At 38.1% G+C, this 19,974-nt stretch overlaps 1 protein-coding gene across 4 annotated transcripts; it reads right to left on the reverse strand.

The window, feature by feature from the left end:
- Nucleotides 1–6,801: 6,801 nt before the first annotated feature.
- Nucleotides 6,802–17,581, reverse strand: myb (v-myb avian myeloblastosis viral oncogene homolog). 4 transcript variants are annotated; one of them, XM_079589224.1, is made up of 16 exons: nucleotides 17,417–17,581; nucleotides 15,364–15,481; nucleotides 14,697–14,768; nucleotides 13,885–13,977; nucleotides 13,246–13,466; nucleotides 12,944–13,163; nucleotides 12,775–12,843; nucleotides 12,240–12,344; nucleotides 11,639–11,830; nucleotides 11,356–11,523; nucleotides 10,285–10,409; nucleotides 9,998–10,109; nucleotides 9,069–9,191; nucleotides 8,732–8,815; nucleotides 8,530–8,634; nucleotides 6,802–8,206 (listed from the first exon to the last, which is right to left on the reverse strand). In XM_079589224.1, exons 1-16 carry the CDS (start codon nucleotides 17,437–17,439, stop codon nucleotides 8,093–8,095), a joined length of 1,944 nt encoding a protein of 647 aa, XP_079445350.1. In that variant the 5' UTR covers nucleotides 17,440–17,581; the 3' UTR covers nucleotides 6,802–8,092. The 4 variants fall into 4 exon arrangements, with proteins under 4 accessions (XP_079445350.1, XP_079445353.1, XP_079445352.1 ...); XM_079589225.1 differs by having other exon boundaries at nucleotides 6,808–8,203; XM_079589227.1 differs by lacking the exon at nucleotides 11,356–11,523 and having other exon boundaries at nucleotides 6,802–8,203.
- Between the last annotated feature and the right edge of the window lie 2,393 nt (nucleotides 17,582–19,974).

Genomic DNA, 19,974 nt, shown 5'->3' on the forward strand with positions numbered 1-19,974 from the left:
GGATCGTTTTGGGCAGGGGTCTGGTCCTGTGTTCTCTCCTCTATCGCTAATAAACCATCTGTCGCCTCAATCCCTCGCTGTGTGTGTGTGTGTGTGTGTGCGTGCGTGTGTGTTTGTGACTTGGTTTTGGTTTGCTTTTGTTTACACTCATCAGCAAATACTTTTGTCTTTATCTCACGGTGTTGCCTCATCATTTCAACCTTTACCTTAACAGACAGATATCTACAGCACCTTCTTCTTCTTCCTCATGTTTCCTGTTCTCGTAATTCTGTCAAAGAGATCAAGTGATCAAAGAGATCTTTAGAATTTCATTAAAATGTGTTTAGAGTTTGAGTCTACTTGTGTTTTGAGCTGGCTGATGTGCACTTAGAAGCTTTCCAAAGGCTTTGGTCTGTACTGATTTTTTTATTGAAAGAAATGCATACTTTTATTCAGCAAGAATGTATTAAATGGATCAAAAGTGTCAGTAAAGACATCTAATGGAAGATTTTTTGTTTTCTAATGATCTTTGTATTCATCAAAGAATCCTGAAAAATTGGTTTCTAATCGGTTTCCACAAAAAATATTAAGCAGCACAACCGCTTTCAACATTAATAACAATAAGAAATGTTTTTTGAGCAGCAAATCATATGTAGGTCCCTCTTTTCCATAGAAATGAATGTGAACCGGACCATTCTTCAAAAGTATCATAAAAGCGGTCCATACGACTTGCACATATGTCTTCTGAAGCCATATACCGGTAGATTTGTATAGAACACATCGAAGTAAGTTTGAAATTGCAAACCAGATTGATCAAAAGAATGATTTGTTTGTGACGTTACGAATTTATACTCTAAAATATGCTGGGTTGTTTCAACCCACGTTTGGGTCAAATCAAGACCAACCTAACCATTGGTTTAAATTATTTTATTAAAATTTTAAACCTAATGGTTGGGTTTGTCCATATTTGACCCAAACATCCTTTTTAAAAGTGTAGGCTGGGCTAAAAGATTTCAGTAAGTAACATATTTGGGTGAACTGGTGCTTTAAAGTCCGCGTGAACCGGAATATTGAACAGAGGGCAGGGTTTTACTTCAGCACTCCTCCTCTCCATCTCTCGCCCGTAGCAGAGTAACGGTTTGAGGGGAGTGGTTAAGCGTTTAAGCAACCCAAGCCGTCAAACCTACGTCATCAGAAAAAGAACCATTCCAGACCGGAAGTAACTTTTCAGACTTTGATTAAAGATAACCACGGCAAAAAAAAATGTTTCTGTGTATTAACTTGCACGGATTAATTGTTCACCACAAGACTAGTAATATCCGCTAACAAAGTAAATAGGGTCAATTTTGATTTCATGCCGACTTTATTTTTTTTAAGATTTATGGAATATTAATCTGACATACTATGAATATACAAAATAATTGTGTTGCTTAAATGTGTCGACGGCACACTCTAAAAAATGCTGGGTTGTTTTAACCCAATTTTGGGTAAAATATGGACAATCCCAGCCATTGGGTTAAATTTTTAAATAGCATTTTTGATCCAAAGTTTGGGTTTGTCCATATTTGACCCAACATTGGGTTAAAACAACCCAGCATTTTTTAGAGTGTATGTTTCGATGTATAGTAGATTGTATAGATGTATAGTATAGTAGTGTGTGTGTGTGTGTGTGTGTGTGTGTGTGTGTACACTGTATACACTGCCAGGCCCCTCAAAAAAGTCGCTGTTTGGATCTAAATATAGGCAAATAATTAAGAGTCTTTGACTGGATCATTATTGCAGTGATTATCATGTTTCTAGAATGTTATATGTTTGGCAACCGTTCTTCTAACCCCGATTGATGGAGTGTGTAGCTTTTCATTTCTTAAAAAAACATTTAGGAAGATGGCAATATTCCAGGATGACAATGTCAAGATTTATCAGGCTCAAATTGTTATATTTAACAGAATGTTGAGAATATCTCTATGACCTATCATAAGATTAAACAGCTGTTTGTGCGTCAAATGCAGTGTTTGTACGTATTGTGGTTTGGATGATGTTTTTAATTTAATGCTACTTTAATGATACTTCTAATACTGCTTTTTAAAGCTTCATGGAACATTAGCTTGACTTATGTTTATGAATGTAAACAAATGTGTTGCTTATTAACACTATTTAAAGCTCTGAACAGTCCTGATGGTATGTTTGGATATACCGAGATTAAGTTACGGTAGTGAAATGAGTTAAATCCGTCTGGCACCACAGTAGTACTTCTAAAATATGCAAACAGTATATTTAGATGTAGTATTATTTAACAGTCAGTAAATGTTGAGAATATCTCCATGATCTACCATAAGATTTTCCCCCCACATTAAACAGCTGTGTGTGCGTCAAATGTCGTTTCTACATATTGTGGTTTGGATGATGTTATTGGAAAGTTTAAATAACAGACAAACATGTTTTATCTAACCACCTCCTCCCCCTGTTTTTTATTTTATTTGTGTTTGATCATTAATAATTATTTGTCATTACAGTAGCATCACATAGAGAAGAATCATTAGACAATAATGTTTTTGTTTTTCATCATGTTTTTAATTAATGTTCGGGTTACAAACTTTGAGATAGTCTTCTAGATCTTTCACACAAACACACACACACACACACACACACACACACACACACACACACACACACACATAGACTTATCATGGCAGCTCAGAGCCATTGTACCTGCCAGTGGAACGGGGAGTGGCTACTAGGCCTGACCACAGAGGAAATCAGCCTATTGTAATCTTCCCAGTGGGTGCGTGTGTGTGTGTGTGTGTGTGTGTGTGTATGGGTGGGTAAGTCAGAGAAGAGTGAACCAGAGAACGAGAGAGAGAGAGAGCGTGAGTGAAAAAATAAGGAAAAATGGTTCTACTGCAACATCCGGCTAATAATTTATTGTGACAGGTCGAACGAACTGAATTTATGTGCCAATCTACTTGCGACACAGAGATCCCCTGTTGAACACAGAAAGGAAAAAGAGCTGTGACCCAACCGAGAGATATGAAAGAAGTTATTCTTGCCACCTCATGTCAACTTGTTTTCATTCATATAGGATATCCTATAGACTCATATGCAAATCAATTCAAATTGGAGACATAAATGAATACAAGTTTCTGAACGCTTTGCGCAAGGTCTGTGGCGTTGTAAAGTGTAAAGTTTGCATCGAGGTGCCTGCGCATGTTTTTGTCTGCTTTGATTGTGTCATCATGTAAACTAACCATTGACAGGTAAATTGGTCAGAGCTGACTTTAACCGCATTGACCATCCTACAACATAATCTTGCAGGTGATCCCGAGCTCTTACCCCTGGTTAGAAAGAACACTGGGGGCATTAGACAACTGAACTGGGGATCATTTAGTTTGATTTGTGATGGATTTTCCTAAAGATATCATTGTTGTAATGTATAATATCAGTATAGCATGCATGCAAATTATTCCACGACTTTCTGAGTGTTCAACCTGTTTAAAGCACTTTATAAATAGGTCATTTGCAGCACACATTATGTTGAGGTTTATCTCACACAACCTTTTTAGGCCCTTTGCACAATTAGCAAGAAGTCAAACAAACATTTAAGGTTACAGTTTACTTTAAGGTGACGTAGTTACATTGTTGAGTAATATTTATGAACTACATCTACTTAACTACTTATAGAGTTACAGTTAGGGTTAGGTTAGGGTTTAGGGTAAGTAACTTTAGTAATTATGCATGATTTATATATTATCATTTACTATTATTACTAAAGTAAGTAGTAACGTGTAATACGTCACCTTAAAATAAAGTGTTACCCAATTTTAAAATAAATAATTAAATGTATACCCAAAGTAAATAAATAATCGTTTGTGTACAGTTAATGTCAATGCAATTGTTATGTCCTCAGGTTCACATGACTTTTGTTTGCAAGTGTTTATTTGGTGCCAGTGGGAAATATCCCTTTTTATATATGATATATTTTGATCTATTTATAATTTGAAATAAATAGTACTTTTCAGAAGGGGTTGGTAATATTTTTTTTATGTTTAAAAAAAAAAGAAAAATCCAGCATAATTACTTCAGTCTTCAGTGTCACGTGGTCCTTCAGAAATCATTCTAATATGCTGATTTGGTCTTATATGCTCAAGAAACTATGATTGAAAACGGTTGAGCGGCTTGATATTTTTCTGGAAAACAAAACATTATATATTTTTTTCTGGATTCGTTGATTTTTTTGTGTGTTTTTTTGTGTTTTCACTCTCACTTCTGATCAGTTTAATGCATCCTTGTTGAATAAAAGTATTAATTTCTTTAAAAAAATCTTTTGAATGGTATATATTAAATACTTCAATAGCCTATATAATAATAATATATACTATAATGTAATGTTTACTAACGTTTGTGTTTAGTAGTTAATAAAAAGAAACATGCCAAAACGCTACACTAATATATATATACTTTTAACATTAAACAAGCATTTTCTTCAAATGTTAATTATGGGGGTCAGATCCTCCCTTCCAACCCACCCTGTAAATTGAACACTGAGTTCTGATTGGAGGTCGATTAGAGACATATGTGATGTCATTATTGAGCTCGGAAACGTTCCACACACCATGTTTCCAATACAAAGGTCACGTTCGGAGGGTGTGTGTGTATGAGTGGAAGGAACTCTTTGCACCTGCGTTTTTGTTTTTTGGTGTCACTTTGGGGTGGTGATTCAACCCCCCCTCCACCACTGCCACCATCTTTCTTTCTTTCTTTCTTTCTTTCTTTCTTTCTTTCTTTCTTTCTTTCTTTCTTTCTTTCTTTCTTTCTTTCTTTCTTTCTTTCTTTCCTTCTTTCTTTCTTTCTTTCTTTCTTTCTTTCTTTCTTTCTTCTCTCTCTCTCTCTCTCTCTCTCTCTCTCTCTCTCTCTCTCAGACAGCGAGCAGGTGTGTGGGGCTTTGGGGGGCTGTGCTCCTGTTCTGAAAGTCTGCTCGTGTCTCTTCATTGACAGGCCTTTCCGTTCCTGTAACCCACAGCGTTCGCACACACACAAACACACACATTTAGTGAACAGATGCTTGCACAAAAGAACATCAGCTGACACAGTAGCAAAACTCTTTTTAGACAATAATTCTCTGTTTCTCCTCTCATCTCTCCCTTTTTCTACCTCCCTTTCCCCTTTCAGGCATCCTCTTTCACTGTGTATAGTTTTACCGAAATTACTTTTAGCCGGATAAAAAATAATAATGACGGAATAATTGATATGTGGTCATCATCATCATCATCTCTTTTTATCTGTAAACCACCCTATCTAGATCTTTCTTACAGTAAATCAACGTTATGTGTGGTTGAGGGTTGTGATATTATTCTAGTGTACTGAACCATGAATAGCCTTCCAGCTCGTCGCTAGCGCTGTGTCAGTGTATATTTGGCACCTATGGTGTGTTTTTGGGGCTGAATGTGGGTGTGGGGAGGCCAGTGAGCAGGTGGTCAGGATGGGGGATGTGAGAGCTGGGCAGCTGTAAATTTAGGCCCTGGTCTGAGCCGGGCCTCCGCCTTAAACAGCCACACAGGAAAAGCTATACCCTCAAGAGACTCAAGCAGAGTTTCTGCACCTCAAACATACACATATAGATGTTCAAATGCTAGTATAAACCCATAATGTTCTTTTTTTTACTTCATTTTCTCACCCACACAGACACTCACAGGGGGAGCATCTGTTAGGGCTAGAGTTGGAAAGTTTTTCCATCAGTGTGAAGCCCTGGGGAACTGACAGCTCTCTACAAAACACCTCGCTTAAAGATCTCAAATTCACCCTCAAAAACAGTCAACACACCCGTATGAACAAATAGATGTTGTGTCTAATTTGGCAACTTGTGCGTGTGATGGTGTGTATAGGCATTCAGGGAAAGCATTCCTAAGATAGCCTGAGAGAATACAGTTGGTGGCATTTGCATATCCCTTACTACAAACCCCGATAAAGAGTTAATGGGTCATTCTAGATTCTCTCCATTCATATTGAGCCTTTATCATTTCTTTATGAGTTATAAAGAACCATTTGAATACTATTGTAGTTATCTCACTGCCCAAAAGTGTTTGATGAATACTGAGTACTGTACTAGTTGAGATGGCTCAGTGGTCTATCGAACATGGCTGCCTTTATTTATGTGGGTTTGTGATGTTTCTTCACAACTGGATTAAGGTTACAATTATCCATCATAGGCCTATAGGTCTGCAAAAGTATTCGGTCGCTCTTTGTACAAGTATTTTAAGCCACATGTCTTTGGATTTTATTATGAAGAATACCAAACTTGACCATTTATGTATATTTTTTTTATTTTTTTTAACGACAGCATACGCTTTTTGTGTTGCATTTTATTATAATAAAATATAAAACAAAGTTGCATTATTGAAAAATACTTTCAAGCTAACCATTTTAGTAATATTAAATATGTCTATGCTTCTTTTTTTGTTATAAAACAAAAGACATTGTTCATAATTAAAACAAACTATATAACAATAATTATATTTGTATACTGACTTAATTTACTAAAAATCATTGCAGATATGACTTATTATTCATTTAAGAGTAGTCTTTAAATACTTTAGGGCCACTGTATAGCATTTTATTAACTTAAAATGATTAAATATTACAAAATCAACTATTTTAGTTTTTATGTAACTTCAACTTGGCATCAAATACGGAAAGTAGTTTAATTTTGGTCTTACAGACATCTGCGCAAGTGAATAGATTTTATTAAACATTGAGGAACAAGCTCTTCAAACACAATGGCTTTAGCAATTAAGTGGAAAAGAAACTATTAAGCCAGAGATATTTTTTCAAAAACACACTTTATTTACAAGGCAGTTATAAAAGTTTGTATAAAAAAATTTATGAAAAGTTCATAATCAGTGTAAAAAAAGTGTTTGTACTTGAAGCTAATACAAAAAGGCAGCGAATAACAAAAACGTTATTGCTAAATGCTTTTGATTGGGCACTGCAATCTTAGTATCAAATGCTGATTGAAATATCAAAAACAAGCCGACTAGGTATAAAAGCAACAATCATTTCAGTGTTTCAAAAAGTAAAAAATACCAAATGTAAATCTGATTACAAATTAACATAAAAAAGTGTTTAAGAAAACATGATCAAGAAATGTGTTATCGTCACAAAGGCAAATTCGTTACCATTTTCAACCCTTGACTTGAAAATGCTTGGTAAACCTTTTTTTTCCTATTAAGCAATTACAAAACCTGTAAAAAAAAAATCTGTAAAAAAATTCAACACTTTTTGTTCTGTTGACATCTTTGCATAGTTGATCTAAAACCTGAAATAGTGCTAATACAATGAAAGCTCAACATTGTGTTTTTACTTTTGAAATGGCAACACTACTAAACTGACAGAGTACCTTTTTACGCTAGATATCACCAAAGATCTACATTAGGCAAACTTGAAAAATGTTCAAACTTGGCAAAGTCATTTTCAGGCAATGGACATGGTTTGTTTTGGCCAGGAATACATAGCAGTGCTTTTAGGCATTTGGCTGAAATACATACGATCTCTGCAAGGGCAGTTCTGTTGTTCACCAACAGATATGGAGTACAAATCTTGTGTAGTTTTAGGTGTATGATTCTGATAATGCTAGGAGGACACACGCTCCTTACAATTAACACACATTTAGCGATTAAGAAGTGAGCAATACTGGGGTCAAACACTGGCAAAGGCGGCCATCGTAGTCAATTATTATTCTTAATATAAAATAATAATAAATTACTGCAAATTGTTCCTTATATTAAAATCCATAAAATTAGAACCCACATAGAGAATTCATTTCCCATATATAATACAAAATATATAATACAATATTATTAAATTGAAATCAAAACAGGTAAAACACAACATCAATAATGTCTTTGGTTGCTCAAATCAAATAAGCGACGGCACAGCTTAAACATTGGCGACTAACATCAACTGTGCAGTCTACAAAATGGCTTGAAGCCTCTCCCAAATAATGTACCAGAAGTGTTGAAGTGTTCCTCTTTTACTTCTTTTCAGAACGATTGTCTTCTTTCACTCTCCCTCCTTCTTCTTCCCTTTCTATATTTGTCTCTGTCTCATTCTATCGGTCTCTTTACATGACCAGTGCTCGTGAAGAATAATTGCTGAGGTATTTGTGCGTGGCTTCAGAGGGCATCGTCTGCTCTTCCGTCTTCCCACAAAGCACCTGTTCCCATGTGCTCAACTGCTGCGAGAGAGAAAAGGATACAGAGAGAGAGAGAGGAAGTAAAGATGGAGAGAAGTATAAAAAGTCAAAGATGAAGGTGATTGCTCTGGTTTTGCATAGCATACGTTTCAGTGTCTAATAAATCACACATTCACAATTTTATGGCACAATTCAGCACCTGCAGTCATAAAAAGTCAATATGTGCTACTACAAAATGAGCTATAAAGTTTTTTACACGTACATAATATATGTACATATTTGAGCCAGATGTTTCATCTGGACACTTTCTGATGGTCAAACAGTTTAAATGGCTGTGTATAAGGGTATCATGGTAGAGTTTGTACCTGCAGAGGACTTCCCATGGCTCTGCGGGGCAGCTGGGCGGCTTTGTGTCCATCCTCAGTTTTCTCTGCGTTAGGAAGCATCAGCACAGAGCTAGTCAACATATCCTATAAGTCCCAAAGAGAACGGAGTCGTCAAATATCGAAATAATACTGATAAATTCAAATTATTTACAGAGGTGGAGATCAAAATCAAGATACTCACAGGCATGTCATGGGCGGAGCCACTGGAAGGGAACAGCTGGGTGTGGAGATCTTGCTCCTCCCACTGCAGACAAGCCGACTCCACCTATAGATCCCAATCAATTATTGACTAAATACTAAATTACAGTCTATTGCTTTCATAATCCTACGTCCAATATCAAATATCCCAATTCATACCCCCACTCTTACACAGATGGATCAGACAAGTTTGACTGCATACTGATATAACTAACAAATTCAAATAGCAACCTACAGACAAGACGTTTTTACATTTCTGCTATTTGAATATCACATTGAGATGTATTCAAATGAAGGGGCGCACATTAGCCCAAACTGACCTCCTGTTTGATCTTCTTCAGGGGGGGCTGGTCCAGATGCACCCCCCCGACGCTGATCTCACACTCCTGAGGCTCCTGCTTAATAGTGCCAACCACTCCAGAGTCCAATGAAGGGCTGTGGGCCTGAAACCAGAATAGAGTCTTGAGTAAAATATTCCAAAGTAGTGATGCATGATGTATAGGTTCCATATTAGTTATTGGCAGATATGAAATGCTTTTAAATTAATTGGATGATATTGGATATTTAATTGTGCATGTTCATTCCCCTGTTTTTAACCTTCAGATTACCTTTGGCATATATAATGCAATACTATTCATTCTTTAGCTTTAGCAAATCTTAAAATGTGCATTAAAAATTTAGCATTTTTATTTTTATTTATTTATATTGAATTATACACAAAATAGCATACAATTTTTATATCAGAGAGCATGAAATGCGCACGCGCACACACACACACACACACACACACACACACACACACACACAAACACACACACACACACAAACACACACACACACACACTATTACAACTATCTTTTGAGGGCATTCATTGACACAATGCAATCTCTAGCTCCTTACCCTAACCCTACCCATCTCAACTAAGAGTCTAAACCGAACCCTTTCCCTAAACCTACTTACCGGTATAACCTTACCCCTAAAACAAAGCCTTGACCCTCAAACAGGCCTTTAATGGGGTCTCAGAAAGTGAAGACTGGCCAAAATGTCCCTTAACTATCTTTGTCCTCACTCTGATGGTCTAAAACTCAAACCGGTGCTCACAAAGATAGTTTGTGTCTATCTTTGTGATAGACACACACACACACACACACACACACACACACACACACACACACACACACACACACACACACACACACACACACACACACACACAGTATATAAAATATATATTTTTAATAGTCTCACCCTTTTCAAAGGTCCGTATTTGGTGTCCTGCATTGTCAGTGAGGATTTGAATGGAGTGGGTGTGCGAGGAGAGCACTCCATGATAGAACGCCTCAGGTTGGGGGTCCTGAACCTGAAACAGAACGCCCACATTTACATTATGAATTATTCAGGGGTTAATTAAAATCACAAAAATCTCATTAATTTAATTCACCCTGTGATTATGCTTTATATCTGCATGGGAAACTTCTTTAAGAATCACACAAAGAACCATTACAAATGCAAAAAGTATTGAAATGGGCCCTTACAGCTCGTTTTCCTTCTGAGGCCGAAGAGCAAGGTCTTGCTGCAGTGCTTTCTGGGAGCAGACAGGTGAGGGCGTGACCGGTACATTTTGACTGTCTGAGTCTGGGCTCACTGATGCATTAAAGAACTACAAAAGAGAGGAAGAAAGGAAGGCAAAAATCAGACACTAAACTGAAAACCACATATTTACCATTCAGAGGTGTAGGAGGACCTCTAAAAGGGGTCAAAATCAGCATAAACCTCAAAATTAAATATTACATATGATTCATCATGCACAATAAACTACTGTCAATAGGCTAAAAGAGCAACACTAGCATGTAATGAAGAACAAATACTTGTAATGAAGAATAAATATTTGCTAAGTATAAAATTGTCAAGTGCAACATAAATATCTGTCAGAGGAAATTAAAACTGACTGCATGCGTTGTTCACTAGACATTCCTTTCAATTTGCCCCTGGCAATCAAGAAAACAATGCAGCATTTCTTCACGTACAAATTCAAATGTTTAAAGTTGAACTTTCATTTCTGGGTAACACTTTATTTGAATGTGTCCCAGTTACACGTTACATGTATTTACTATAGTAATAACTATACATTAGGCATGTAATAATACATTAGTACTGAGTAATATTAATGAACTACATGGGTTCATTAATATTACTCAGTACTTAAATGTATAATTACACTGTAACAGGGCCACATTCAAATAAAGTGTAACTGATTTCTGATATTAAAATGCTGTCTTGGTTATGTAGTGTTTGACATCAGTAGAAAACTAATTCACTAAAAAAAGCCAAGCACTGATTACACAGTCATTCCGAAGAGGTAAAAAGTGTAGCGCTAAGAGCTGATGTAATACAATCTGATATCTTTTCCTTAGCACACACATTATGGGTGTTATGTGTGTTATGTATGGTGACATGACCTTTAGATGAATCCTACGCATGTAGACTAATGCAGACTGATTTGTGTTAGTGTGAAGAGATTGATTCATGGTACTCAGACAATAATTGACACTCATGATTGAGTTATTGCGTGACTGATTGATTAATGCGGAGAAGTTTTAGGCTACCTGAGAGGGAGAAAAGGGCAGGTGTCTGACGGCTGAAAGTTTGGGTGTAGAGCAAAGAAATGTGAGGGCACTGCGGTCATCGTTGTGGGTGGGCGAACCCTGATTGGACTTAGCTTCAGTTTTAGGCAACCTCCTATAAGGGTGTAAGTTGGCCCAGATAGATGGGGCCTGAGAAGACGAGATCACGTGAGGACACCGAGGTTGACAGGTAACTAAACGGTAGCTATCAGCTGACCTTTACAGGGTCACCGTTCTAATGTAGGATGCTTTTATGGTCTCTTACCGAATCAATAGCATCGATAAACTCTGGTAAACTGGAGCTGGAGTCATTGTTTGGGCTGTTTGTGTTGCCATGGGCACTTTCTTCTGGAAGGCATCCCTGGTCTAGGGATGGAGCCGGGACTGAAACAAACACGCCAACCGAGCTGTCCGTCAAAGAGCCTCTGTTCCACCCACTGTAGCCGTTCATGGAAATCTGCGAGAGAGGGAGGGGAAATTAAGTTGTGTATGGGAGTGAGTGGTAGAAATTAAGCAAAATGAAGAGAGGGATGCATGCAGGAAGAACAGTCAGAGAGAAAGGGAACTTGTTATGTTGAATGATGTGAAGTGTTGGGAGGGGGTTCGGAGTTGCACAAGGAGTTAAACAGAGCTTGTGGTGTGATAAGGCACAATTGCATAATTTAGCCAAGCAGTTAGAATGTGAAATAGACCCCCAGATGCTTCCTCCAATTAATCACACACACACACAACACACACACACACACACACACACACACACACACACACACACACACACACACACACACACACACACACACACACACACACACACACACACACACACACACACACACACACACACACACACACACACACACACTTACTGGTAGTGCCTGCTGTCCCTTCAGCTCATTTTCTGTTGACATCAAGAGCATCTCAATCTCCTTAACCCTCTTTTCTTTCTCGGGGTCCTCTTCGCTGTAGTGTCTCTGTATCACGGGAATCAAAATGGAGCAAAATGAACAAAACTCAATATTTTATTTTGTCCGAGTTGTGAGTTTTGAACTGAATGCGATCATGTAAAAAAACTAGGAGCGTCGTAATAATATGAAAACAATAGAGAGAAAACATGTCAGATTGGTCGCACAAAAAGCAATCAAAAAATATTTTTTTAGCAGCCATTACTCCAGACTTCAGTGTCACTTGATCCTTCAGAAATCATTATAATATGGTGAAACATTTCTTATAATAAATGTTGAAACAGTATTGCTGATTATTTTATTTCTGGAAACAGTGACCTTTTTTCAGGATAGAAATAGAATAGAAAGCTCAAAGGACAGTATTTTTTTCTGTCACTCTTGATCAGTTTAGTGCATCCCTGCGTGATATATAGAACAGTTTAATTGACTCATTAGTTACCTGGATAGGAGCAGTGCCATGTTGAGGAATGTTCAAGATGTTCAATTGAAGAGCAAGTGGAAATGGCACCTGAACACAACGGGAAGAATTCAGAATCGTAATTTTACTCTCTGGCCAACAAGACCATTATTTAAACAGGTAAACATATGAGAGAGAAGTTTTCTCGTACCCGTTGTGAGTCAGGCATGTAGTACGGATACTGATTGCTCATGGAAGAGGCAGGCATGGATGTGTTGGTCGGTGTGTGATTGTAGTTCAGGAGGTGAGGTTTAGCGTAGCCGTTGCTTAGTGGAGTGGGGCTGACTTTAGCGGCGTGCTGAAGATAGCCCTCTTGCTCGACCTTCCGCCGCATAGTGGAGTTCCAGTGGTTCTTTATGGCATTATCGGTTCTGATGACAAGAAAATAACATAAGTTTGTGCTTATCACATACAAATACGTAGAATATAAGCGTTTAAGTAGCATTTCCTTACCTGCCCGGGAGTAGCTTGGCGATCTCAGCCCATCGGTTTCCAAGTTTCTCATGTGCCTGATAGATGATCTGATCTTCTTCCTCAGTCCAGGAAGTCTTCTTCACCTCAGGGTTCAGGTGGTTGTGCCAGCGTTCTCTACATTGTTTACCGATCCGCCCCTTTAAGTGCTTTGCGATCACAGACCAGCGTTTGGGGCCGTACTTCTGAACCAACTCAATCACCTGAGACAGAGAGAAAAGAAAATTGTGGTGAGCAAGTGATTGAGGAAAAGGAGGTGTATGCAGAAAGAGGGGGTGTACTGGAGGCCAGCACAAACCCAGAGAGAAAGGGAACTAACATTGCATAAGTGTTTTAAGATTGCACACAGATACAGATAGTGGTTTTACGGTGAATATCTGCGAAATACGTCCTGCTAATGACTTCTGCTGGGTCATAAAAATGACGATAAATGGAGAAACACCTGGTCTCACCAGTTAATCATTACAACACAACACCCGCTCAATGGATCTTTACTTTCCCCCTCAACTGCATGTGGATTATTTGGTTGTGTAATTGCAATCCTGTGGCTGTATTTTGGTTATCTGAGGTAACATATTGGTTGTGGTATGGTTATTTTGTGTCAGGTTGTAGATGTCTTACCCGTTGGTCTTCTTCTTTCGTCCACGGCCCTTTGATAAGTTCAGGGTTGAGAACTTTCTGCCAACGATGCTGACACTGAACATCTGTGCGATTCTGTGAAACACACGCACACACAAGTACAGTGAGAATGGAAACTAATTTTGGATTGTCAATGTGGTGTGTAACTTGAATTAAAGTAATTTTTGTGTTTAATATGAGTTCAGTGGGCATGAGATCCCAGGTGTTTCGGAAACCCCACAGAGTGAATCAGAAATGAAACAGCTTTAGTTTCTAATTCTTGTTCATGTGTTGAGATTGACGTTTGGCAATCTCTATCTAGATATAGATGATTTTCTTTTTTTAACTGCATTAAGCTTAGCATCTGTATGTGTGTGCACTGTATGTGTTTGTGCCTGAGAAGTTTTATATGTTTGTATGTGAACAGATGCTTCTACCTGAGTGCACATTTGTGTGTGTGTGTGTGTGTGTGTGTGTGTGTGTGTGTGTGTGTGTGTGTGTGTGTGTGTGTGTGTGTGTGTGTTTGTACATCCGTGTGTGCTTGCAGGTGCACAGTGGATTCTGAAACCTTGCCATATCCCCCCCCATTTGACTCTGTTCCAAACTAGGCCAACCAATGAGGAATACCCAATTATGCAAAATCCTCCAAAACGTGCACACACTTCTACAGTACCTGATCCTTTGGCTATTCACATGCAAATGCACATATATAAAACACCACACCTAACATAACCTAACCCCCTAAAGCTTAAATACACAATCCACATACATACACACACATTGAAACAATCATAGACACAAACACACAGACTCACAGGTAGAAAGCTGGCAATGACTTTCCAGTCTTCTGAACCATGATGCTCTACCAGCCTCTTCAACTTCTCATCCTGTAAAAACAGTCAACATTATAGCATTAAATACATAATCAAATAATGCATTGTTAAACAAACAATAAATTAATTATATATCACATTAAATAAACACCGCACAAAAGCTACTTGAAGAATAAAGTTATCAGTTAAACTATACTAAGTTTTAATGAATACATAGGATACAACATAAAACAATGCAGCCAAAAACACTACTCTACAATATTTGAATGACAAAAGGTGCAAAAATCGTCAAAAGTGTGTGCAAGACCATAAAACAATGAAAGCTTTTTTTGCTTTGAATTATATATCAGAAGAATAGCTGTGTTAAAACTAAAACTATATAATTAAATAATACATTAATACACACACACACACTATATATATAAATATATTCACACACATTTGTACATGTGACTTTTTATATATATATATATATATGCATGTATATATAATATTTAAAATATGAATTTAGCATTATTTGTAACTATTAAAAAAAAAGTCAAAACAAAAAATATTTTTAAAGCTTATTTCTGTTTTTTTTTAAGCATGTTTTTTAAGGATTATACTAAAAAATAACACTCAAACAAAGTCAGACAACAGTTTTGCATACCTCCTCACGGGTCCAGCGTGTCTTGCCGAGGTGGCGTTTTCCTGTCTTGGCATGAGGACCATCGTAGTCATGATCATAAATCTCCACATCATCATCATCTTCGTCGCTACTGTAAACACTGGAGGGGAGGGTAAATGAAAGATTGTGAGATAAGGAGAGTAGGGTAATAACCAGAGAGTGTGTGTGTGTGTGTGTGGGGGGGGGGGGGGGGGGGGGGGTAAATAGTGAAACAGCAGAAGAGCAAACATGGAGGATGAGGAAAAACGAGCAGATCCTCATGAAAATGTTAGATGCGGTTGTTGACATATTAAAAAAAATAAACTTTCACCCCCATAAGTCTATCATGCATTATAGTAAAATTATGCGATAACACAGCCAACACAAAACCAGAGTGGATGAACCAGTACAGCCGGCAGGTTAGGGTGCAGGGGGGACACGCTCAGAGAAACCTGTTCTGATGTTTTTGGTTTCCACAGAAACAGTGAGCGTGTGCGTGGACTGGCACTGTTTCATGATGGAAGCGTGTTCAGACCTGCACAGGTACTGTCAAAACCATCTCACCTGGCCAGCTCTTGGCCAATCACGATAGAGCACAAGCAGACGTGGAGAACAATGTTCTCCTGCTCTTTGTGCCACAAGTGTATGTGTATACGTACTTTTAAACTCCACGTTTATCCTTACTGTCAGTGCTTAAAGCGAAAGATGAAGATGATAGCTCACTTCTTTGACTACAAGTACTTGGAAACTTGGAACTGGAAATGTAAAACTCAAAATGCAGCTAGCTCACTGAAAAAAAATATATAGGCTATAGTCAAATAGATACGGTTTCATCTTAGTGTGCAATGAGGGTTGTTGACTAATTGTACATGTGAGTTTAAATATTTGTCAAAATAGACTCACTGTGACTGAAACCTTATTCAAAGGAATTTTTAAAAACATCAGTCTGAGTCTTAAGTAGTTTATCACGATCTTATGTGACCAATACAACATCAAATGCCTGTCGTCTGAGCTTTTAAAATGTCTCTAATGCAAAAGTACATGCATATGAACTGCATGATGGCAGTGGGGGAAAGTGCATGCAAAAATGAAAATTCAGCCATCAATTATTTACCCTCATGCTAAACCTGCATTACTTATTTTCTTCTAAAATCCTTGATATTTCTTCAAAAGGAAATATTAGGCAGGATGACAGCCACAGTCACTTTCATAGTATGGATGGGGGGGAAAAGATGCAGTCAAAGTGAATAGACAACGAGGCTGTCAGACCCTCACATTCTGCCTAATATATATATTTTGTTATTTACTTTAAAAAAAAAAGAAATTCATGCATGAGGGTGAGTAAATGATGCCAGAATTTCATTTTTGGGGTGAACTATCCCTTACTAAAACTCACTAAAGTTCTCACTAAAATAGCCTACTAGTTGTTCCAAATCCCGACAATTGTAAGGCGGATTTAGACAATTTAGTGGACATAATCCATCCGGCTCACATATAATCTCAAAATTAATCCAAACGTTTTAATAAAACGTTAAAAACACACACACACGAACATGCCGAGAGGTTTCTGCAATCGCCCGCTATTTTTCTACCACACTACGTTGCCGCTGAAATTGTGCCTCTCTTCAATTGTTTCTGAATCAAAATGAGTGTGTGATTTTTGGGGAAGTACCGAATCTCACCGTAACCTGTCCAGCGGATTCGCACGCTCTACCTGCGCGCACGGTGGATGAATGAAAATTTAAATGAACACGAGCGCGAGACCACCGCGCGAGCGCGAGCGCGAGCGGGGAGCGCACATGCCATCCACCTGTTCAGCGCGGCGCAGCCCAACCAGAAGAAATAAACATTCCGCGGAGAGATGCGTGCGTTTGGAAAAATGCAACCAACTATAAGCGCTACATTTCTGAGCACGCATTAAATACATGTAATGGTATCACCACTAACTGTCTAGCCTTGCGTCTAAATGCCCGCATGTGACTATGGAGCGCAGTCTCATAATATAAGGAAATACATGTGCGAAAGTACATCAAAATGCATAAAACTTAAATCTCACCTGTGTCTGTGCCGCCTCGCCATCCCGCTGTTTAAGAAAAGGGTAGAGAGGTGATGATGAGTGCGCTCGGCTCAAGTGTGCTAAAGTTGAGTGCTGTCAGCTCCTCTTCGAGGAGGAAGTGCTGATATTAAGCTCTCTAGCGGAGTGTGCGATATTGTAAACAGATCCATCAGACAAAGCTAGGGCTGTCTCTCTCCCTCCCGCTAAATTTGGCGCCTCGGGTCCTGCGCATGCGCACAACCTCTCTACTATTCACTCATCAGAGCGCCTTTTGAGCAGGAGGTCCGCGCTAATCGTACACTGTTGTTCTTTTAGAACAATTAAATTGTGTTTTTCGAGGTAAAAAGGCAGGGAGGGGTGGCAGTGCGTTTCTTAGAGGACAATGTGGACTCTGAGTGGGAGTGAAAGTTTGGAAAGCAGGGGGAAACAGAGCGTGAGGGGTCCGGGCATCTTCTCTCAAGCTTGTGCTGTTTCTGCGGTACTGAGGCTGTACTGTAGTAAAGTGACGGAATCGTAAAGGATGGTTCCGATCGAGATTCCTCTTTAACGAGTCCGGTTCGAGATTAAATATAGGCTATATATCTATATTTTAAATTATCATAATTTTAAAAAGTGTTCTTATTTCATTTGCCAAGTTTCATATTTTAACATATTACAAATTAGAAATAAATATAATACAATTCAAAAACGTGTTTTCCTTCAAAACCCAGATTTGCGTGACTTTTAACAGATATTTTGGTAGCATAAATGCAAATCAGTAGCCTACTAACTGTATTTTAAATACAATACTAAACAAACATGTGGTCAATTTATTCATTTTTATAAAACAACACTGAATACAACAAAACTCATAATGTGTATCTTTAATAGCCTACGTTATATGAACAACCACTTGGAACAAGTCTCCTTACAAATAGAGTAGGCTAAGACATGATTAACTGATTCAGTGTTTTTGAATCACTAAAAAGAACCGGCTCATAAGAGTCATGTTCGAGAATTGAACTGCACTGGTCTTCGTATGTATCATAACGTGGATTCAACCGTAAGCTAACGTTGCGCTTAAATTCAGAGCACAAAACACACAGTCAGAGAGAGTAAAGTTAATTTAATAACGTCACGATGAACGAATAGCACACGTTTCAGAACCGTTGACATCATTCGATACTTTTTCGAATTCGTATAAACTACAAAGTTCAGGTGTTCAGTTATGGAACCATTTACCATGAAATCTACTTAAAATTATATTCGTTCGAAATCTGCTGTTTTGTTATTTCCTAGGAATTCTTTTAAATCAACTACCGTACTTTATTTCACTTCTCTCACTTTCATCAGGTTGCAACAGTTTCGCTTTTCCTTTTCCATAAATGTAGCTACCACCTCTGGTTTGCTGATATTTTCCACTTTGCTTCAGTACCAAAGTTAGACAATGCATAGCACATTTTATTACTGAAAGTCACGATCAGGTTATTTGTCTGGAACTGAAAAGTAGTGCAGCTTGTTTAAGTTCTCCGACATGTCCAACCTGTTGCCATGTGATAGTCTGCGTAATTGCCTAATCTTCAAGGATAACCAAGCTCTCTCTCTTTTCCACACACCCTTGATGGTTGTGGTCTATATGTTTTGTTTTATAGGTTGTCTTTGCGCTTACTTGGTTGGCACATTGTGACCGTCACTTATCATTTCGGTCAGCGTGAGCCATTGTTTCTGACCACTGACGCTCACGTGCTCAGCAGAGCTCGCAGCTCGTGAACGCGCCTCTGTTGTGTCTGCGCGCCGATGACTGAGAGCGCTCATCCATCCATTGCAGAACAAGGAGGGGTTATTACTGGGGTGCTTCATTAAAAGATAGAAAGAAAAAAACACTTAGTCGCCATTTTATTTCAGTAGTCTACTTCCCTATGATGAGGGCATGTGATTTATGACCTACTCATATTACACAACATCGCAACTAATTAATATTTGCTGTGGTGCCATACAACAACAACTTAAAAAGTGTTTGAATTTCATTCCATAAAAAAACAGAATATCAAACCGAGTAGAATCTAAAAACATGTTAGACTGTTTCTCAGTACTAACTTCACAATGTTTTAATTCATATTGGTCAAATAGGTCCAATTATTTGAATGAAGAATGACACTGACCAATCAAAATGACGTAGGCCTATTCCGGAAAGTGATATATATTCCAGCAATTAAAGAATATGAACTATTCTATTGCAGTTAGTTATGAAATGCAACATTAATAAAGAGCATTGCTCAACTGAAAAGCCATGACATGACTTATGTTTATGAGTACAATACAGTAGGCCTAACTAATTTGATGATAAATCGGACTGTACAACTTTCTCCAGCCCTGTTGCCCCCCACTCAAACAGCATGTCTGAAGCTTTTAAAATGCGTCTAACATCAAATGTAGGCTACAATGAGAATCACTTAACGTGAGCACATGTTTGATGATGTTAAAGTGCACAGTTTTCCATTGACCTCAAAATATTTGTGAGTCATTCTGGAAACAGACGCCACAAACACATACAGACTTAGTGATGTGAGAGACTAAGA

This window comes from Phoxinus phoxinus, assembly GCF_949152265.1.
Source record: "Phoxinus phoxinus genome assembly, chromosome: 18".
NCBI lineage: Eukaryota > Metazoa > Chordata > Actinopteri > Cypriniformes > Leuciscidae > Phoxinus > Phoxinus phoxinus.